We start from the raw sequence: 17,778 nt of genomic DNA, 5'->3' as shown, positions 1-17,778 counted from the left end.
ATATAGGCCTACAAGTGCAGCTGAAATGATTAGCCGATTAAACACCCAGTTGATTGACAGAACTGTTTTGATCGTGAGGAGTTTTTCTGCATTAAGTACTTTTACTTTTAAAACTTTAAGTACTTTTACTTGTGTGGTATTAGTACTTTTAAAGGATCTGACTACTTCTTCCACCACTGCTGGCGCAACACATATTCATCCTAAATCATGAACCCAAACACCTCAGCACAGACTGAAAACAATGTCAGCCTGACTATACTGCAGTAGAGCCTAGTGCGTGTCTTTCCTCTGTGTGTGTGTGTATGTGTGTCAAAAATGTCTAGTGTGGTTGCATCCACAACATAAATATATTGCAAAGTTGCATTTGGCCAGTTGAAATAGTGTTTCCGAACTGAACATATTGTGCTTTAACCTGCGACATGAATGTGACCTAGGGTACTACTAATGATCTCAATTTAGCAGCATGAGTGTGTAACCTGGAAATTCTACCACAGAAATGTAGTAATATATTTTTGAAACAGAGCTCTTATAGATATGTTATTACCAGAATAACAATAATAATTTTGAGCCTTCTTCTCACGTGACCTGCGTCCTCCCTCCTGAAGTGGATGTAGTGGCTTTCAGGCACAGTTGCATGTGCCTCCTGATAGGGTGGATAATATAGAGTATGTCTCTAAATGCTGCAGATCTCTGAGCAAGCATGATTTAAATACTTGTTCTCATAAGCCTCTCACAATTTCAACCTAAACTGATCATGACATAAATAAGCTTGAATTGTGAATGTATACTTTTATGTTAGGCTACACATGGGCTCATTATTTTTGTCCTGGCACCTCTTGTATATGTCCTTGTAGGAGTTTCCTCTTTAAACCGTCTGAAGTTGATTTCTTCTTTCTACCTAATATGGTTTTCTATTTTGTCCCTGTTCTCCCTGTGGCTGTAGTGGTACTGTACTGTTTAGGCTCAACTAGGCTTTGAAGGCTTGTTATGTCTCAAACAGACTATCTTGTTCTTTCTTTAGTTTCCATGAGTTTTAGTGTGAATTACAGTATTTAAGCATTTTGCTTTAGTTATTAGTAAGGGCTCAGTTTTTGTTAAATTCTTTAAAAGATGCGTTATGAATGAATTTTACCTTATTTTGTGTATTGACTACTTTTAACAGCAGTTCTCCTTATTAACCAATGGTGGAAAGTAATTGAGTAAGTAGTAATTGACATTTAATCAAGTGTTATGCTTAAATACGATTTTGAGGTACTTGATCCTCTCTACTCTTCTACATTTGGACAGCGGCATGTTGTTTATTCTACAGATACAGATTTTAGTACATAATGTATGATCATCTGAAATAATATGTTCAGTATGTGTATGTGACATTAATACCTTACCTTCAGCATTAAAGGATAAGGATGTCAATATACAATATACTTTGCTATTGTCAACAAATCCCATCAGTGTCTGTGGCACGCAGTCCCAAGCCCATTGGATCCTACTGAAAACATATTTTCATTTCTGTGTTTTAACTAGGCCTATTGTTTGGCCACACAGGCAATATTCTCAACACAATGTTGGGATTTGAAGACAACGAGAAACATACATGTCCCCAGACGTGTGCTTTAATAAAGTATGATTTGCATTGTGGTATTACTACTTTTGCTTAAGGATTTTAATACTTCTTGAACCATGTTATTAACTATTCTGCATTATCTGTTTTGACCACCATCAACTGTGTCCAGTGTCTCTCCAAATGTCATTTTAGGTAAATAGCGCCATCTGTTGTTCAACAACATGTCTTAAAGAGGTCATATTATGCTCATTTTCAGGTTTATAATTGTATTTAGAGGTTGTACCAGAATAGGTTTATGTGGTTTAATTTTCAGAAAACACTGAATTTGTTGTACTGCACATTGCTGCAGCTCCTCTTTTCACCCTGTGTGTTGAGCTCTCTGTTTTAGCTACAGAGTGAGGCATCTCACTTCTACTCCATCTTTGTTGGGAGTCGCACATGCACAGTAAGTACTGCTAGCTTGTCAGTTGCAGAGTATGAGGGCGTGCCATACTAGCAGTTAGGCGAGCATTACCACGTGTTACAAAATGACGCACGTTTGTTACGGAAGTAAAGGCTGGACTACAACAGAGCTGTTTGGAGCAGTTTGTGAACAGTGTCTTCTGCTGGAGATAGGCTTTTTCACTTTGTAAACCTGTAACATGCACAAAAAGATATAGAACACAATAAAGGAAAGGGAAAAAGCATAATATAAGCACTTTAAATCATAGACGTGTGTGTGTGTGTGTGTAGGTATGTACAGTATACTGTATAATAAATAATGTGTATATTGTGCAATTATACTCCAAATATTGCAAGATTCAAGGTTAATTTATTGTCATTGTACAACACAGGGTTGCACAACTAAATACAGTTGTAGTCCCTTTATACTACACAAGAAAAAAAAAAAAACAGTAGTGCATTTTTTGCTGTTTTGGGGTTAACAGCAGCAATAAAAACAGATATGCATATTGATGGGAAAATAAGTAGTGAAGACATTTGGCTGGTTAAAAAGGCGGAGGGCTCTCTGTTCCCTCTCAAAAATATGGGATTAAAAACAGCATATATTAAATGTAGAATAGTGTAATTTTCTGCCACTAGGAGTCTCTCTATCAAAACCATGGACTGTAAAATATAATTACAAATCTTTACATGCTATAATTTAAACAGACTTTTGATGATGTTGTGAAGTTGCATGGGATCATGGGAGTTGTCTTCGTGTACCACCGTTGCAGATTAAAATGCATCTGTTCACGGACGAGTTCATCTATTAAAAGGTTTTTACACTTACGATTGTTAACTAATGTCATGTCATTCTAATCGAATAGCTGCAGTGTTTCCCACATTTTATTTGAGGTGGTAGCTGACCAGTTATCGAGCAAGCAAGCTAACATTAGCCAGCAGCTAAAGACACAATGTTACAATATATTCCACATGTCAATCCTTACCTAAGATTAGAGTACACTATACAAATATATACCATAGGTAGTCTATTTTAGACATTTTAATGCACAAATATTACATATTATATTTTTAACACCACAACAGACTGATCCTGTGCTTCTTACAGCAGTTATGTCCTCCCTCCACAAGACATCCAGAAAACTAAGATTTTGGTATAAGTAAGTAAAAAAAATAAAAAAAATAGAACCTCATTCATAACAACAAAAAAAGCTCTAGGCTCTACCTGATGTGCAAGTTTCTACGTTTTGTCCTGTACAAGTTATGCTTTATTTTTACAAAACAGGGGGATTGGCGATTCCTCCTCAGATCTTCCAGAAGACCATGCACCATCTTCTTTGCCCTCCGTTCTCGGTCCTTCACGTTCCTCATCTCTCGCTCCAGACTCTCCACCCTAGCCAAGGCTTCACTGAGTCTGGCCTTAAGATCAGTGGGAGATGAAGGCAATGCATAGGAGTGGTCCTAGTAAAAAGAAGGATGAACAGGTTATGATTAATGTTTATATCGCATCACTTAAAGTCACAACTGTCTGATGCATAGCTAGTACAATGCACTAGAAGATGGCCCGCATTCTTAATCTCATCGGCCCTCAATTCCACAGCCAGCACCGTCCAGGGCCATAGGAAGTAGGGGTGCTGCAGCACCTCCTAAAAAGATTTGATGGTGCAGCTCTTTTACACTTTTGAAATGTTATCAGATCGAATGGATCAAATTCTGATGGTGAAATGAGTCATTTCGCAGGGGTTGTTGTGACGCTCTTAAAAAAAAAAAGCCATGTCTTTTGACATGTAAATCTATGGGGAAAAAAGTATTTTTGGGACCCATGGCATCACGTGACGGACCCAAAAGTTGTAATTCCACCGTTTGGCCTATATGTCAAACTGGCTTCAAAGCCCAGCCCACTTCTTGGGGGCCTGGCTGAGACTAACCAGCCCCTCCTCTCTCTTTCAGCGGTAAATCCACATGGCTAATTATGATGCACGTCAATGATGTCATCAACCTTTCGTGGTGAAGGTGTGAGTAGGGCTGGGCATCGTTCAAAATCTTTCGATCTGGTGCCAATTTCGATACCTCCGTTTTGATGCCGGTTCCTAACGATACTTTTTTCGATACCATATGTTTTAAAATCCACTTCAACATCAACAAAAATACATTAAACACAAAGCTTTTATTTTCCACCTTAATTGTGAATCAAAGCAGTTATCAAAATTAAAAAATTCTGGTTAAACTGCTCACTCAGAGTAACATTATTAAAAGTGCCTTGCAAGCTCAGCCTGTCAAAAAAGCCACCATTGTGCCCGCTTGTCTAAGAGGAAGTGTAACGTAAACAGCACAGCGACCGCTTTAAGTTCGCCGTTAATAATAATAATAATAATAATAATAATAATAATAATAATATTAATAATAATATCACAGGAAACGTCTGCGTGAAGTTTTGAAAAACTGTAACCACACTTGAAACTACTTTATCAGCATCGCTGTGACTCTCTGTGACTTCAACAAAACTGCAGACAGTTTACTCCACCCGCACCTCTCCACTGCTTGCAGCTATATCTCTGTTTTTTTATACGATTTGGAAAGTCTCTCTTGTTGTGGAGCGGCCATTGTCATCGCAGTGGGAATATGAGAAGGCAAAAGAAAATAACTAGCAGCCAAGGTACAAATCCATCCTGTCTGTCTGTCTGTCTGTCGTCTGTCTGTCTGTCTGTCTGTCTGTCTGTCTGTGTGTCTGTGTGTCTGTGTGTGTGCGCGCGTCGGTCGGAGCTCTGCGTCAATATGCAGAGAGGACAGATAAGCTTGCACTTACGCGCTCAGACACTTTTGGAACCGAAATTTGGCACCAAAAGATAAATTTAAAAAAATGTCGGTGCCATAAAAGTATCGACGTTCAGTATCCAGCCCTAGGTGTGAGTACCTGATTCACCTCAGCAGAGGGAGGACAGAGGATAGGATGAATGACTGAGACTGTCTGTGACAAATCTATCCCTTGAATCTTGACTCTTTCTAAACTTAACGCAGTATTTTGATGTTGGAGATTACCATTTATATTATTGACATTTTAAAATGTTTCCAGTGAGATATTAATGAGTTTATAAAGAGATTATGCTGTTGTAAACTTTAAAGCTCATGTTGCAAGTTAACCACCACTGTTGATTAATAGGTACATATAGCACTTAATATATTTATATCATTGTTAAAAATGTCTCCAAATAGTGTTAAAGGCCAGTTTTTGTCAGGTTTTCGTTGTTTTTGGTATTAGTGTTTTTTTCCCCCGCAATTCGGTGATGACGTCACGTTGGGGAGACGTGTATCAGCCTAGTACTAGAACTATGGTGACTGACTGGGATGAGGAAGAGGGGTTTTTACTGTCCGTGAATAGCACCAAGTGAAAGTCAATGTTTAATTTATATCTAGTGACAGTGATCATGTCGTTAGTTCAGATAAGTACCGCTAAACTTATCTAGATCTAGAAAATACAAGGCATCATGCTAGCTATGTGCCAACTTGCCAGTCCCACCTGTGAAATCCCCCGATGGTTGTAAACACATAGATATGATTGATGATTGATTCATGATTAGATATCTCACGTTTTGATGGTAGCCTACTAGCTCCAGTATCAACATATTTGACTGGTGTTTATTTATAACTTGGACGGGGATGCTGTTCAGCTTTTCACAAGTTTAGACAGCTAGCTAACGCACACCCCCGACGTTTACGCTACGCTAAGCGCGAAAGCGTTAGCCCTAGCTAAGCAGACTAGGTAGAATATTACAACTGCCTTCGGAGTTTCCTACATCTGCGTCCACGTTGTCAACATAAGGCTTGTGGCGTTAGTGCTCCTTTTGTACCATAACTCTATTGAATGAAACGTTAAACTTCGCTCATACGAGATGGTTTTTGTTAGTTAGTTAGCTACACACAAAGCTAACTGGCTATAGTTAGCCTGTACGTATGCTAGCGGACATTAGCTAACGTTGCATAGCCAGCAAGCAGCTTCGGCGAGCTAACCTCGACAGCTAACACATCCATGTGTCTCCATTTCAAAACATCACTGCAGATTGACTACTTTTAGCAGCAGAGGTTGATTGTGGGCAACATACTGTCGCGGTTAGCTCGCCGAAACTACTGCCGATTGGCTTAGTTGCTGGCTGGCTACGCAACGTTAGCTAATCCCGCTAGCGTATGTACAGGCTAACTATAGCCAGTTAGCTTTGTGTGTAATGTTACAAAAAACACCTATTTCGTAGGAGCGAAGCTTAATATTTCATTCAATAAAAGTATGATACAAAAGGAGCACTAACGCCACATGTCTTGTGTTGACAACGTGGACGCAGCTCCGAAGGCAGTTGTAATACCGGTATTTAACTAACAGTCTAAGATAACACTGTTGCGCTAACGTTAGGAAACGTCGGCGTAGCGTTAGCTAGCTGTTTAAACTTGTGAAAGCCGAACAGCATCCCCGTCCAAGCTGCCTTTCACTCCCAATATTATTATACACATAATAAAGACATTACTTCGGTCGGGACCAAAAGCCATTTTGCCAGATCAGTGGTAGAAACCGGGACCGGGACAGTGAACCGAGACGGGGCTTTCGCCTGTCGTCTCCCCAACGTGACGTCATGCAATGCATTGTGGGGGAAAGACAAACCGCTGTAAAATAGTACCTACTTTTTCGTGTTATATTCTGTTTTGTGTTACCTAACAACATCAAATACATGAATAACAGTTTAAATGTTTATTACCAACAAGCAATTACCACAAATTCGTTGGAAAATTAAACTTGCAACATGGGCTTTAATGTTGCTGCTCTTCAAACAACACTTAGTCTAGTTATATTTAAAATATTCAATTCTAATCCGGTTCTGTATTTAAAGACAACCAGGCAGACATAGGAAATGTATGGCTAATATGCACACCCGCAACTACAATAGTGATGTGCTGTCGATTCAACTCATACACAAACAAGCACACAAACCCTCACCTCACACAAACAAGCAGCTCTGTCTCACACCACAGACCGTTTTTTGCTTATCGTGTGCAACATACATGTCACTGAACAGCCCAGTAAACTATGATAACCTGGTTATGGGTCACATCTCTCACCTGCATCCATACACTGCCTTACTCCCTCTTCCTCTCCTTGCAGTACCTATGTTAATGCTATACAGCGGTTCTGTGTTGTTGACTGAGTAGTTACTGTGGCTGCTTCAACATACACATTGGTGTTCACGTTAGCGGTCTGTTGTAGTGTAAAATATTCTGAAATTAGTGTAAAATGTTGCTAATAAGTATTAAATAAAAATGATCCTAGCTATTCCAATTAATGCAAAAAACCATCCAAAATTTGTATGACATCATTATAGACTGACTTTCTCTCAGCACCCCTAACTCTGACTGACTTCCAGGTTTGATTATGACCAGGGCCATGATGCTTATAGCTGTTTGGGGCGTAGCTAGTTCAAATACTCACAACGTTGAGAGGTTCAGTCTCTTTCAAAAGCGGAGAAGATTCCACTGACAGCTTCTCTTCAGCCTTCCTTGAGGTTTTTGTTGTCCTGGTTGCCACTGGCTAAAGTGGAAGGGAAAAAAAAAACACTTAAAACTAGGTTTAAGTACCACACAATGCATTACAAAATACATCATTGATTCCTAAACATTCAATAAGAACAACAACAAAGAAAACATTTTCATCAAGGTGTGACATTGACTAGCTATGAAATTCTTATAATCTAGTGATACACTTACTCTTTGTAGATGTTTTGGGAAATTGAAGACAGATGGTTGAGCTCCATCTCTAATCCTGACAGTCTGTCCTGTGCTGTCAAAGTCCTGCCGCTTGAAATGCTCACTGCAGAGCACGGAGGACCGACTGGCGGAAAAACCTTTCCTTCTTACAGCTATTTCCCACTGCTTCCTCACCTCTTTCGCTTTGGGAAACCTTCAAAGTGTGAGAAAAGTCAGCTAGTAAGCTAATATGTAAGTCGCTCAGCCAAAATGAGTAGTTTGTCATACAAATCTTTTGTGCTGCTTTTGGATGTTCATGCAAAATAAATGCCCAAACTAAGCAACATGGAATACCATTTCACAGATGAACATCTTTACAATATTCTACAGTAATGAATGTGTTGAATTTGATAGCCTACTTCAAAACAGGTAAAGGTAATCCTTCTTTTTTAAGCTAACAAAAAGTTAAATGACTGTCCTGATACTAAATTAAGCTAATGCTAGCTTAAGTATTATTATTATTACTTAAGTATTTTTTATTTACGTAATTAATACATCAGTAAGATGCTGAAAATTATGTTTGTCATGTATGTTATTGAAGCTGCAGCTCTGGGGCTGGAATGCAGTTCATCAAGTGGCCACTTGAGGCAAGTCAAAAAAAAACAGGGGTCTTTTTAAGCAAAGGACCCCTTAACTGAAAGAGAGATGGAGGAGGGACCCCTACTACATAGGTTGTATAAAATGAAGTTGCATATTAAACTGTGCCTACAATAACTTGAAGGACGGCCTAAAGCCTTTACATAACCTATGTTGCATAGAATACTAAGCTATTCAAATTGTCTAATAATTGTTGGCATGATTTTATAAATCATGTTTTAATGTTAAACATACATGTGGCACAGTGGATCCTTACGATTAACTGCATCTGTGGATGGCTTTAGTGAATACCTTACATATAGGCCAGTAATCAGCAGGGATTAATATTTGCTAATAATATGTTGGATTCTTGTTAAGACTTTTTGATTTTTGAAAAAAACTTAAAAAATTTGGAGGCTCCCCTGCATTGACTCTGAGGACCCCCTAGGGTCCCGGACCCCCTATTGAAGATCACTGCCACAGACTGTGACTGTAGGTCAATCCTCATAGAGCCCCATGTTAAAAAATAAAAATAAACATGTTTACAGCCCAATACTAAAAACAGTTGTGGTCTCTATAGCTAATTTCACCCTTCATGATAACTAGGACGAGGGGTGATTTTTTTATTTTATACAACTCACCTGTTTTAAATTATACTAAGGCTTAAAACCTACTACTATCTTTAATAGTATAAGATATTTTGGTGTGAAAACCCGCAAGCTTAATTAAACCAAGTATCCTGTAGTGTATCATACATGTCTCGCATTTGTAACAACCCAAATCGCTTGAAAATTCTGCGAGCAATTATGATTTTAATTGTGGATAGGCCTCCTGTTTCGAAAGACACACATACATTGGAGGCACGGCTCCCCATACCAACGTGGCGGGCGCGTCGACGTCTCGCTCAGCAGCGGCCAATGCGGTATATACGGTATTATTAGTCTAGCTCTGGCGGTAAACTAGTTAGCTCTCAACATATTGTTATCATGAACACATACAACCAAAAACAACTCTCACACGTCTTACTTGTGAAAGGTAATTCCCAGAGATCTGGATTGGGCTGTTCGACGGTTTTTACAGCCCCAAGCTGCACACGAGTCAGGCATTTCTTTTCCAGACAAACGTTAATCTTCTGAGACGTAGCCCGGTCCAATATGGCGGCGACATATACTACGACCACCAAAAAATGCTGTTTGCTACTAGGCAACTGCCTGGACAGAATTCTCAACAACTCGAAGGAGTTTGCGGATTCAAATGTCTCAACGGTCTAAATCAAGGCAAACAACTACGTTACTACTATTAATACTTTCTTCTTCTTCTTCTTCTTCTTCTTCTTCTTCTTCTTATTTAGTTTTATTAGCGGGCTACAAACCAACGTTTAAGGTGCATGCCGCCACCTACTGTACCGGAGCGTGTAACATCATGACTGAAATAAATAAATAAAAAACAAAACAACTTTATTAAGAAGTTCTATTCTGGATATTAAACCTGTTTCATTTTAATATTTAAATAAAATCCTTTTAACCCTACTTGTTTCCTTCTTCTGGTTTAACGGCAGCTTGCATCCATGTTGCACTACTGCCATCTACTGGAGTTAGTTCACTCACAGTGTCCAGTATGTCAGATGTTCCTCCTGTTCTCATTAGGAAGCTGAGCATCTTCTGCCTTGTCCACTTCCACCACACTCCAGTAGGCTATGTTCTTATTTACTCCTGCTCCTGTTAGCCCTATAATCTTTTAGGATCATGTCATTTATCTCTTTCTTTAACTGTCGCTCTGACAAGCACACACTCTACAGTTTATGACACCTGGCAATGATCACAAAAAAACAGTTGGATGCTTCCCTATATTGTGAAGTTTGCTGTTCAGATTACTGTGTCCAATTCTTCATGTATTCAGGATTGTCTTCTCTTTTATATTTACTCTTCTTTCTCCCAATACCCGATGTATGTTGAATGGAATGTCTTCCTCTTATCTCCCAATCCTATGCTGATGCCACTCTTGATATCCTTCCGTACAGTGCCCTTTCCTTCTGATTTTGAGAGACAAATAATTGCTAATACGTCTATATTTTCTTTATTTAACAGTGTGTTTGGCTAGTTTGTCCACTCTTTAATTACCAAGAAATCCTTTATGAACAGGAAGGAACTAAAATGAATATGACCTCAGTGCCTTGTTTTATTACTCTTGAGTGTATTGACATTATTTCATAAAGTAAATCCTCATGATTTGGCCTACTGCATGCACCTGGCATGAGCAGAGACTGAATCACTATGGACTTATATACAGATTTAAAAATCACTGACCAGATTTTCACTTTTATTTCTTGCCTTGAAGTTATTTCAAATCCACCACCGTTTCGAGAAGCACAGGCAGGCCATGTTAAGTATCTTGCTGCTGCATCTCCTGTCCAGCCAAAAGTTGATTTTTGTGTTGTCTCCCTTTCCCCGCAGGCCGTTGCACTCTTTTGGTTTATGGCTTAAATCCATAGGATGTAAAAAAAAAAAAAAAAAAAAAAAAATGTGTGGCTGTCACTTTAAGAAAAAAACTTGGACGGTTGCAAGGCATGATGGGTAGAAGATTCACAGCCAATCAATTCATTGTTGTCAACGCGTTGTTATAGAGCTGGTGGCGGTAGCGTCTGGTTTAAAGTTTAAAATAAATCACTAAATAGCCTGAAGTCGGTTTGTTTCATCCTTACTTGCATAAACGTAAATTTAACGTGGTATACATTTAAGAAAAATGTCATCTACGGACCGAATGGATATTTTACGAGAGCGTAACAGAGTTTTATTGAACCAGCTGATGCAGCAGAGAGAAAAACTGGAGCGGCTGAGCGGCTGCAGTCAGAGCCTCAAGAGGGAGGGAGAGGACGAGGCTGAGGCGAGGAGAGACCGAGCTGAGATCCTGACCCTGACTGGTGGAGACCGAGGTTCTGCCCGGGCCGCCCTCTCCAAGCCTAACGTGAGATTTGCGGGTAATGAAACTGTTTGTTTACATTAAGCCAAAGACACGAGAGAAGTCATCAGCAGATAGCTAGCTAAGTTAGCTACCTGGTGAGACTGGTGTTTCGTCCAAGTTTCCTCATTTGTATTGTTTCAAAATGTCTGCACAAAAGTAACGTTAACTAGAAAACAAACAAACAATTGAAACTATTTTGACATGCTTGAGCTACACAGACAGCACATCAAACACAAAGCGATATATTTTGTCAGTTGTTCTTTAATCCAATTAGCTAAATGTAACGTTAATTCAACAGTAAGTTAGCTACTTTGTAAACAGAAACGTTAGCTAACTAACGTTAGTTAACTCTTAATACTAGCTTTTTCCGGAGCTGACAACTGTTATCTCAGCGGATGGACTAACGTTAACGTTAACTAGCTAATGCTTAACGCTAGTTGAAATGGAGATAGTGGCTAAGTATGAAACTTTGGTCACATTGTAAGATGATGGATGTGATTGAAAGGTCTGGGAAAAGATAGTAAGTTTTTTTTTTTTTTGTGTGTGTGTGTGTGTGTGATTTATACAATTTGGAATTATATTTTTTGTGCTCTGACTTTTTTACTGTATCACAAACCTTATACTTCAAACCTGTCGTGTCCACATGACGAATAAAAAAATCCTGGAGTCATTGAAGAAATCTGTTCCTCCGTGTCTCCAGCAGATACATGTGAACGACAAACAGGCCTCCAGGGCACTATTCCAATACCATTTTTGACCTCCGAACACAGAGGAGAGACTGCTGAACGTACACCACCATCGGGCCTTTTCAAAGACGGCAACAGACATGCTCTTGTCCACAGCAGGTTGCAGGACACTGGGCCAGTCAGCACCAAGTCCTGTCTAGTAAATCATAGCAAGGAACAGGTAAGAAATAAGTACCAATGACAGTCTACTCAAGTTTGTTTCTATTTTTTTTTTATATATTTACTTGTACAATGATGAGTAGATCAGCACTACCCTGAACGTGTTCCCTGACCGTGTTCCATAAGTCTCAGTTATCTCCAGCATTGTTAACACTGGTTGTCTTAAAGTAATAATTCATCTCAAACTGAAAAGGTACTCCCTGCCATGTCCCTGGAAACTCAGCCGTGGTTTACACTTTGAGAGAATAAAAAAATGTATCAGCTGTCTCAGAACGTTATCAACATAATTCAGTTTCTTTTAAGCCAAACACTGTGTCCAAAAGTCCCAATATTTTTGTTATTATCTCCTATATTTCCCCCACTGACACTGTTGGTCACTCACACGCCCTACATTGGTCATTTGTCAGACCATGGTTGGGGCTGTATCCAACTAGTAAGGAAATATGCAGTAGGAGATGATTTGGTAAATATTAGATTTAACATTTGTCTTTATAAAACTTACATTTTACCAACTCTGCATTACTGGTTTGTTTTTGTAGAGGGAGGTGCGGCGTCAAGTCACATTTCAGTCTGATGAATGTGAAGCGATATCTGCCTCAGACAGGCATCATTTGCAGCCTTTACTTGGGTATGACTGGATAGCAGGTATGCCATGTTGGTATCTCTGTCTACCTGTGTCTTTCTTATACACATAATCATCTAATGAAGGCCTAACAGATGATGTTTGTTTTCTACAAGGAGTCTTGGATGCTGAGGACTCCTTGATAGAGCGCTCTGATGAGTTCTTTAATGACCTGCACATGTTTCGATCGCTAAATAAAGACAAGTGTGTCCACAGCCCACAAGCGGAGTAAGTGCTTCACACTTGATTGCACTTGCGACTGATTGTGTGTGTCAGCCAGGTTTACCTGTGATTGATGATAGCTTCATTACATTATGATTAATTTGCTCTCTCTGATAGATTTCCTGAGGAGAACCATTCAGTCCTGCCGCTGCTAACCGATAAGGACGGTCCAGAGGCTAACACAAATACTCATCAGTGTAAGAAGGGTTATTTATTTAAAGGCTACTCTCATTTTTCTTTTCATGATGGCTGAAGTAATTCTCACTTCTGCTTGCTCACCTTTTGTTCAGGTACGTTTTCTTACAGGATTAACAGCAGATTGTTCCCTGTCCCACTTCACTCTCAAGAGTGCTGCCCGGTGTGCAAAGAACACAAATCCTCGCACCCTCACACTACTGCTGAACCTGCTCTCATCAGGTAATGATGATGTGCACTTTAACTGCCTTTTATGAACACTTAGGATAGGGCTGGGCGATAGTTAGAAAATCAGATATCATGATATTCTTGACCAAATACCTCGATATTGATATTGCGGCGATATTCTAGAGTTGACAATTGGTGCTTTAACAAAATATTTTCACATTTTCACATTTTAGATAAATAATCATCAGTAATGTGGACATAATGTCTAAGTGGGGAAAGGCAAATAATAGAACTGCTAGAACAGTCCAGTAAGTTCAGATAAGTACATCACTTAATGTAATGCAGCCTTTAAAACCAGGAAAAGACAACACTTATGTCATATCACGATATCCAAATTCTAAGAGATAGCTAGTCTCATATCACGATATCGATATGTTGCCCAGCCCTAACTTAGGAACAACAGAGCACTTTTTTGGCACCAGGTGACAGACATTTTTAATTTTATATACTTTGCCCCTGCTTGTATAATCCAGAAGGCATGGGAGCCGCTCTCCCCATAAGAAAACAATGGCACAGCCACATCAGAGCAGATTATGTCTAGGTGGCTTTAGGGATTCCCAGAAGTCACCCTTACCCTTTTTGAGAATGACTAATGCATTATTATATTATATAAAAAATAATATAAGTGATTAATGATGCAAAATTGTGTCTGTGTCCTACAATTTGTTGAGGGTCCATGCCATGAAAATGTTTGTGAACTCCTGCAGAAAGAGGTTAGGTAGTACGTCAAAATCAATGCAAAGCCTTTCACAAATTTTATTTCTTAATATTTTTAAGAGATAACTCTTACAATCAAAAATCTGTTTTCTTCAAGTTATTTTCAAATCACCACATTTTACCACTGTAGCAGTGTGTCTACTGTCTCATGAGCTTTCTTTTTTGTTTTATTTGTCAGGGTCAGCATCCCTCGCTCCACCCTCCTGCCACCTTACAAGTACAAGGCTCATCGGCGGTGCAGTTTTGACCCTTCTGATAGTTTGGGGTTACCATCGGTGAGTAAGGGACGCCACTGCATGACAATTTATGACTACTAAGCTGTGCCATTTGTCCTCTCTGGTGTTTACATATTGTGTTAACACCTCTATGTTCAGTTTAAAATTGTATCCTCTTCATGTATCTCTCTGGTCTTGTGCAGCACTGTCTCTCCGGCTGGTCGAACACAGGTCAGCTAACGCTGCCGCCACCCAGCAGCCTCGATCTGCAGAGCATTCTGAATATGAAGAGCTCCTCCGGGGCACACAACAAGGAACTGGAGGTGACCCACTGCTGGCTTCCTACTGTATCTCAAACTAAAATATCATAGACCTTTTTTTTCACAGCAGACATTTTGACTTCTCGTAGTAGGAAAGGCACATGTGGAACTAACAACGTTAACAATGGCTCAGTTCCATTAAGTTTCACAGTAAGCTTTTCCAGTGAACCAGCATGCACAATAGCGAGGCCCTGGAACTGGCTTATCTAAATGGAATGCAGTTTTTATTAATGTTATTGAATAATGTTTCTCATATGTTGGTTTTAATGTTTTTCAGGATCTTTCTGCAAACAAAGTATCCAGCAACCAGATCTCTGACCCGATCTCGGATGTGTCTCGCTTGGCTCCTCACAACTTCCAACACTTCTCCTCCAAAAGAAAACTAGGAAGCACATTTTACCCTTTGCACTAACAAACAGTCAGAGTCTACTTTCATGTGATTACAGCAGTTCCTGTTAGCCATTTGACCCCACCCAAACTTATTTCCTTTTATTTTTTTTCTCTGGTTTTAAGTCTCTGTATTGTATTTCTGTGTTAATGTTTATTTTCAATAATGTTTTTCTGTAATATCTCTGCTATATCTGTGTCAAAATTTGATTTTTCAATATGAACAGTGATCTCAAAAGAATGCATGAACATTTGTAACTAAGTGCCTGTTCTTTAATAGATTAATACATTTGAAACATGAGATGATTTGTTTTCAAGAACATAATGAGGTTGTCTTCTATTTATGTTTTGTGATTAATAACATGGCATTTAAATGAAATGGGAATCTTCTACAGAGCAGCATATTTAATGTTGGCAGGAGTTGCATTTTATTTGTCCTGATCTGAAAAATGTTTGGACAGATTTAGACTCCACATGTGACTGTCAGCAGTCTTGTGGATGTGAAGCAAGAGCTCATAATGTTGCGCCACAGTTTAGGCTGTTTTAGAATCGCATGGCGGAGGTTAAATTTGAGTTTTCTTTGAAAATTTCACAACCTTAAGGAAGTCATTTTGAATCATCTCTGTTGCCCTTTCCAGCGGTTTGCTTTGGCTCCCAGGTCCATGCATTCTTCTGTTTGTAAACTTCCTTTGACACTTCCTGACTGCAGGACAGAAAACACTGTAGAAACACTGAAGCTGGGTGCAATTCACGGAAAACCACCACCCCTTATGCTGAAATCCACATACTGTAGCAATCCCACCTGTGACACTTCAGTTTTTTAACGTTATGTCCTGCGGGCTAAAACATTTGAAGAAGTAAGATGGTATAAACAAAATGTGTCAACACACATTCACTGAAAACAACACACATTACCAATGGACTGAACTCAAAGGAAATGTAATTTTATTTTTTGTTGTGATTACAGTTCAACAGGAATATATGATTTTGTTCTGTTGTGATGAAGCTGCAAAACTTTGATGTTGTAGCCAAAACCGCTTGTTCAAAGCCAAGCGTCTGCCGTGTGCTGTTATCTGACTATTGATCATCATCTTAGAACTGGGATGCTGTGACATGACAAAGCTTTGTGTGAGATGAGGCTTTGTGAGCTACATTTGTTACCACAAGCAGTTTTGAAGGGAAGTGATGCTTCTGAAGTTCATTAAATCATATCTTTAAGTCCCCATATGGCATGCGTTTATTTATGCTTTGTTCATTTTCATAGGACAGCGATTATGAGTTGCAGTGACACTAGTTGACTTGAAACTACAACATCGTACTGAGATATCTAAGATCAATACTAGTATCAACTGATTCAGAACTGATTTGGATTCTATCTATAATCCAACACTGAAGACTCAGCAGTGATCAGATGCTGAAGTAGGGCTTACATTACCGTTTCAGACCGCAATGGTTTTTCAGAAAGGTACGAGGTGATTGGTATTTATCAAAGGGAGATGAAAACAGGTGATTAACTTCATTGGTAAATTCTTGAATCTGCAGATAATGATTATATCAGTCTTTTTTTCATGAATAATACCACAAAGTTTTCAAAGCACGCTGTACTGTTTAGATTAAAATCATGTATTGTTCTACCTTCGGGCAGCCATTGGTTTCCATTTCACACAGTATAGACAGTAACAGGATTTGAAACTTGCTTACTTAAGACCAATAAGACATCACTTTGAACATCATGCCTGCTCTTATATTTTTTTAGTTCAGTATCGATATCATCAGACTGAAACATCTGCACTGCATTACCATGCAATACGAATTTAATGTGACTTCAGCAAAAAATAAAGCCAGACAGTGTGTTCATACTTGCCTGAAGCAAATCTGTCATATAAAAGTCTTAACTAATATTCAGTACTTTTGGAAATTACTCAGCAGTAGCATACAGTACACGAGATCAGTGCACCAAAACCTGAAAGTAGGCCAAACATGAAACAATTTTGTTGTTGAAGGTTTCACCTCTGCTGATCCCATTTTATGCTGTAGCAACCAACCCAGTTAAACACTGAAGGTAGGCCTATGTCATTAAAATAACACATCAGAATTACATGATGAAAGTAACATACAAAACATAACAAGACCACAATGGACAACAGGGTTGCTACTGGTGTACTTGAGTACCAGAGAAATGTTGAAGATGTGGGAGGGGAAACTTTATTGTGAAATGTCAACGCCTAACACAGGAACAGAGTGAAGCATACAGTAGGGGCATTAAACTAGGCACGACATGTATATTACTGCAGCTGAATTATGAGAAGACATGTTTTGACCACAGTAGTCAGAAGTGGGCAGAGTGCAACAAAGTAAAGTCCCCACAGGGAGGTCAAAGTGTAAAGTGGAGATGATGTAAAGCTTCAGTGCCTTGCTCAGTGACACTTCAGCAATGCCAGCCTGGGCCTCTGGTTATAGGGTGGTTTCTGTTATCATGCATGTGGAACTGCATGTATCAGCTACAATATCCTGTCACAGTGAAGAAACCCCCACACATTCTTTAAACAACACTTTGTGAATTATATCTATATCCTGATTCAAATTGTGGGACTGTACTGCATCTAGACTTGTCTGTATATAAACAAGAAGAGAAATCTAA

The 17,778-nt window shown here is 39.1% G+C and overlaps 2 protein-coding genes across 3 annotated transcripts; one reads left to right on the top strand and one right to left on the bottom strand.

Moving 5' to 3' along the window:
• Window positions 1–2,355: 2,355 nt before the first annotated feature.
• si:ch73-130a3.4 (uncharacterized protein LOC664763 homolog) lies at window positions 2,356–9,706 on the bottom strand. Its single transcript, XM_039796277.1, has 4 exons — window positions 9,392–9,706; window positions 7,751–7,943; window positions 7,476–7,574; window positions 2,356–3,466 (listed from the first exon to the last, which is right to left on the bottom strand). The coding sequence occupies exons 1-4, from the start codon at window positions 9,469–9,471 to the stop codon at window positions 3,227–3,229; spliced, it is 612 nt and encodes a 203-aa protein (XP_039652211.1). The 5' UTR covers window positions 9,472–9,706; the 3' UTR covers window positions 2,356–3,226.
• Window positions 9,707–10,966: 1,260 nt separating this feature from the next.
• LOC120558134 (migration and invasion inhibitory protein) lies at window positions 10,967–16,364 on the top strand. Of its 2 annotated transcripts, none has more exons than XM_039799049.1 (9): window positions 10,967–11,342; window positions 12,030–12,232; window positions 12,771–12,876; window positions 12,970–13,081; window positions 13,193–13,272; window positions 13,366–13,492; window positions 14,394–14,490; window positions 14,634–14,753; window positions 15,028–16,364. In XM_039799049.1, exons 1-9 carry the CDS (start codon window positions 11,108–11,110, stop codon window positions 15,160–15,162), a joined length of 1,215 nt encoding a protein of 404 aa, XP_039654983.1. In that variant the 5' UTR covers window positions 10,967–11,107; the 3' UTR covers window positions 15,163–16,364. The 2 variants fall into 2 exon arrangements, with proteins under 2 accessions (XP_039654983.1, XP_039654982.1); XM_039799048.1 differs by having other exon boundaries at window positions 10,968–11,342; window positions 12,027–12,232.
• The last annotated feature ends 1,414 nt before the right edge of the window (window positions 16,365–17,778 follow it).

This window comes from Perca fluviatilis, chromosome 4 (assembly GCF_010015445.1).
Source record: "Perca fluviatilis chromosome 4, GENO_Pfluv_1.0, whole genome shotgun sequence".
NCBI lineage: Eukaryota > Metazoa > Chordata > Actinopteri > Perciformes > Percidae > Perca > Perca fluviatilis.
Note: the sequence above shows the minus strand (reverse complement) of the source record. Positions and strands in the feature narration are given on the sequence as shown.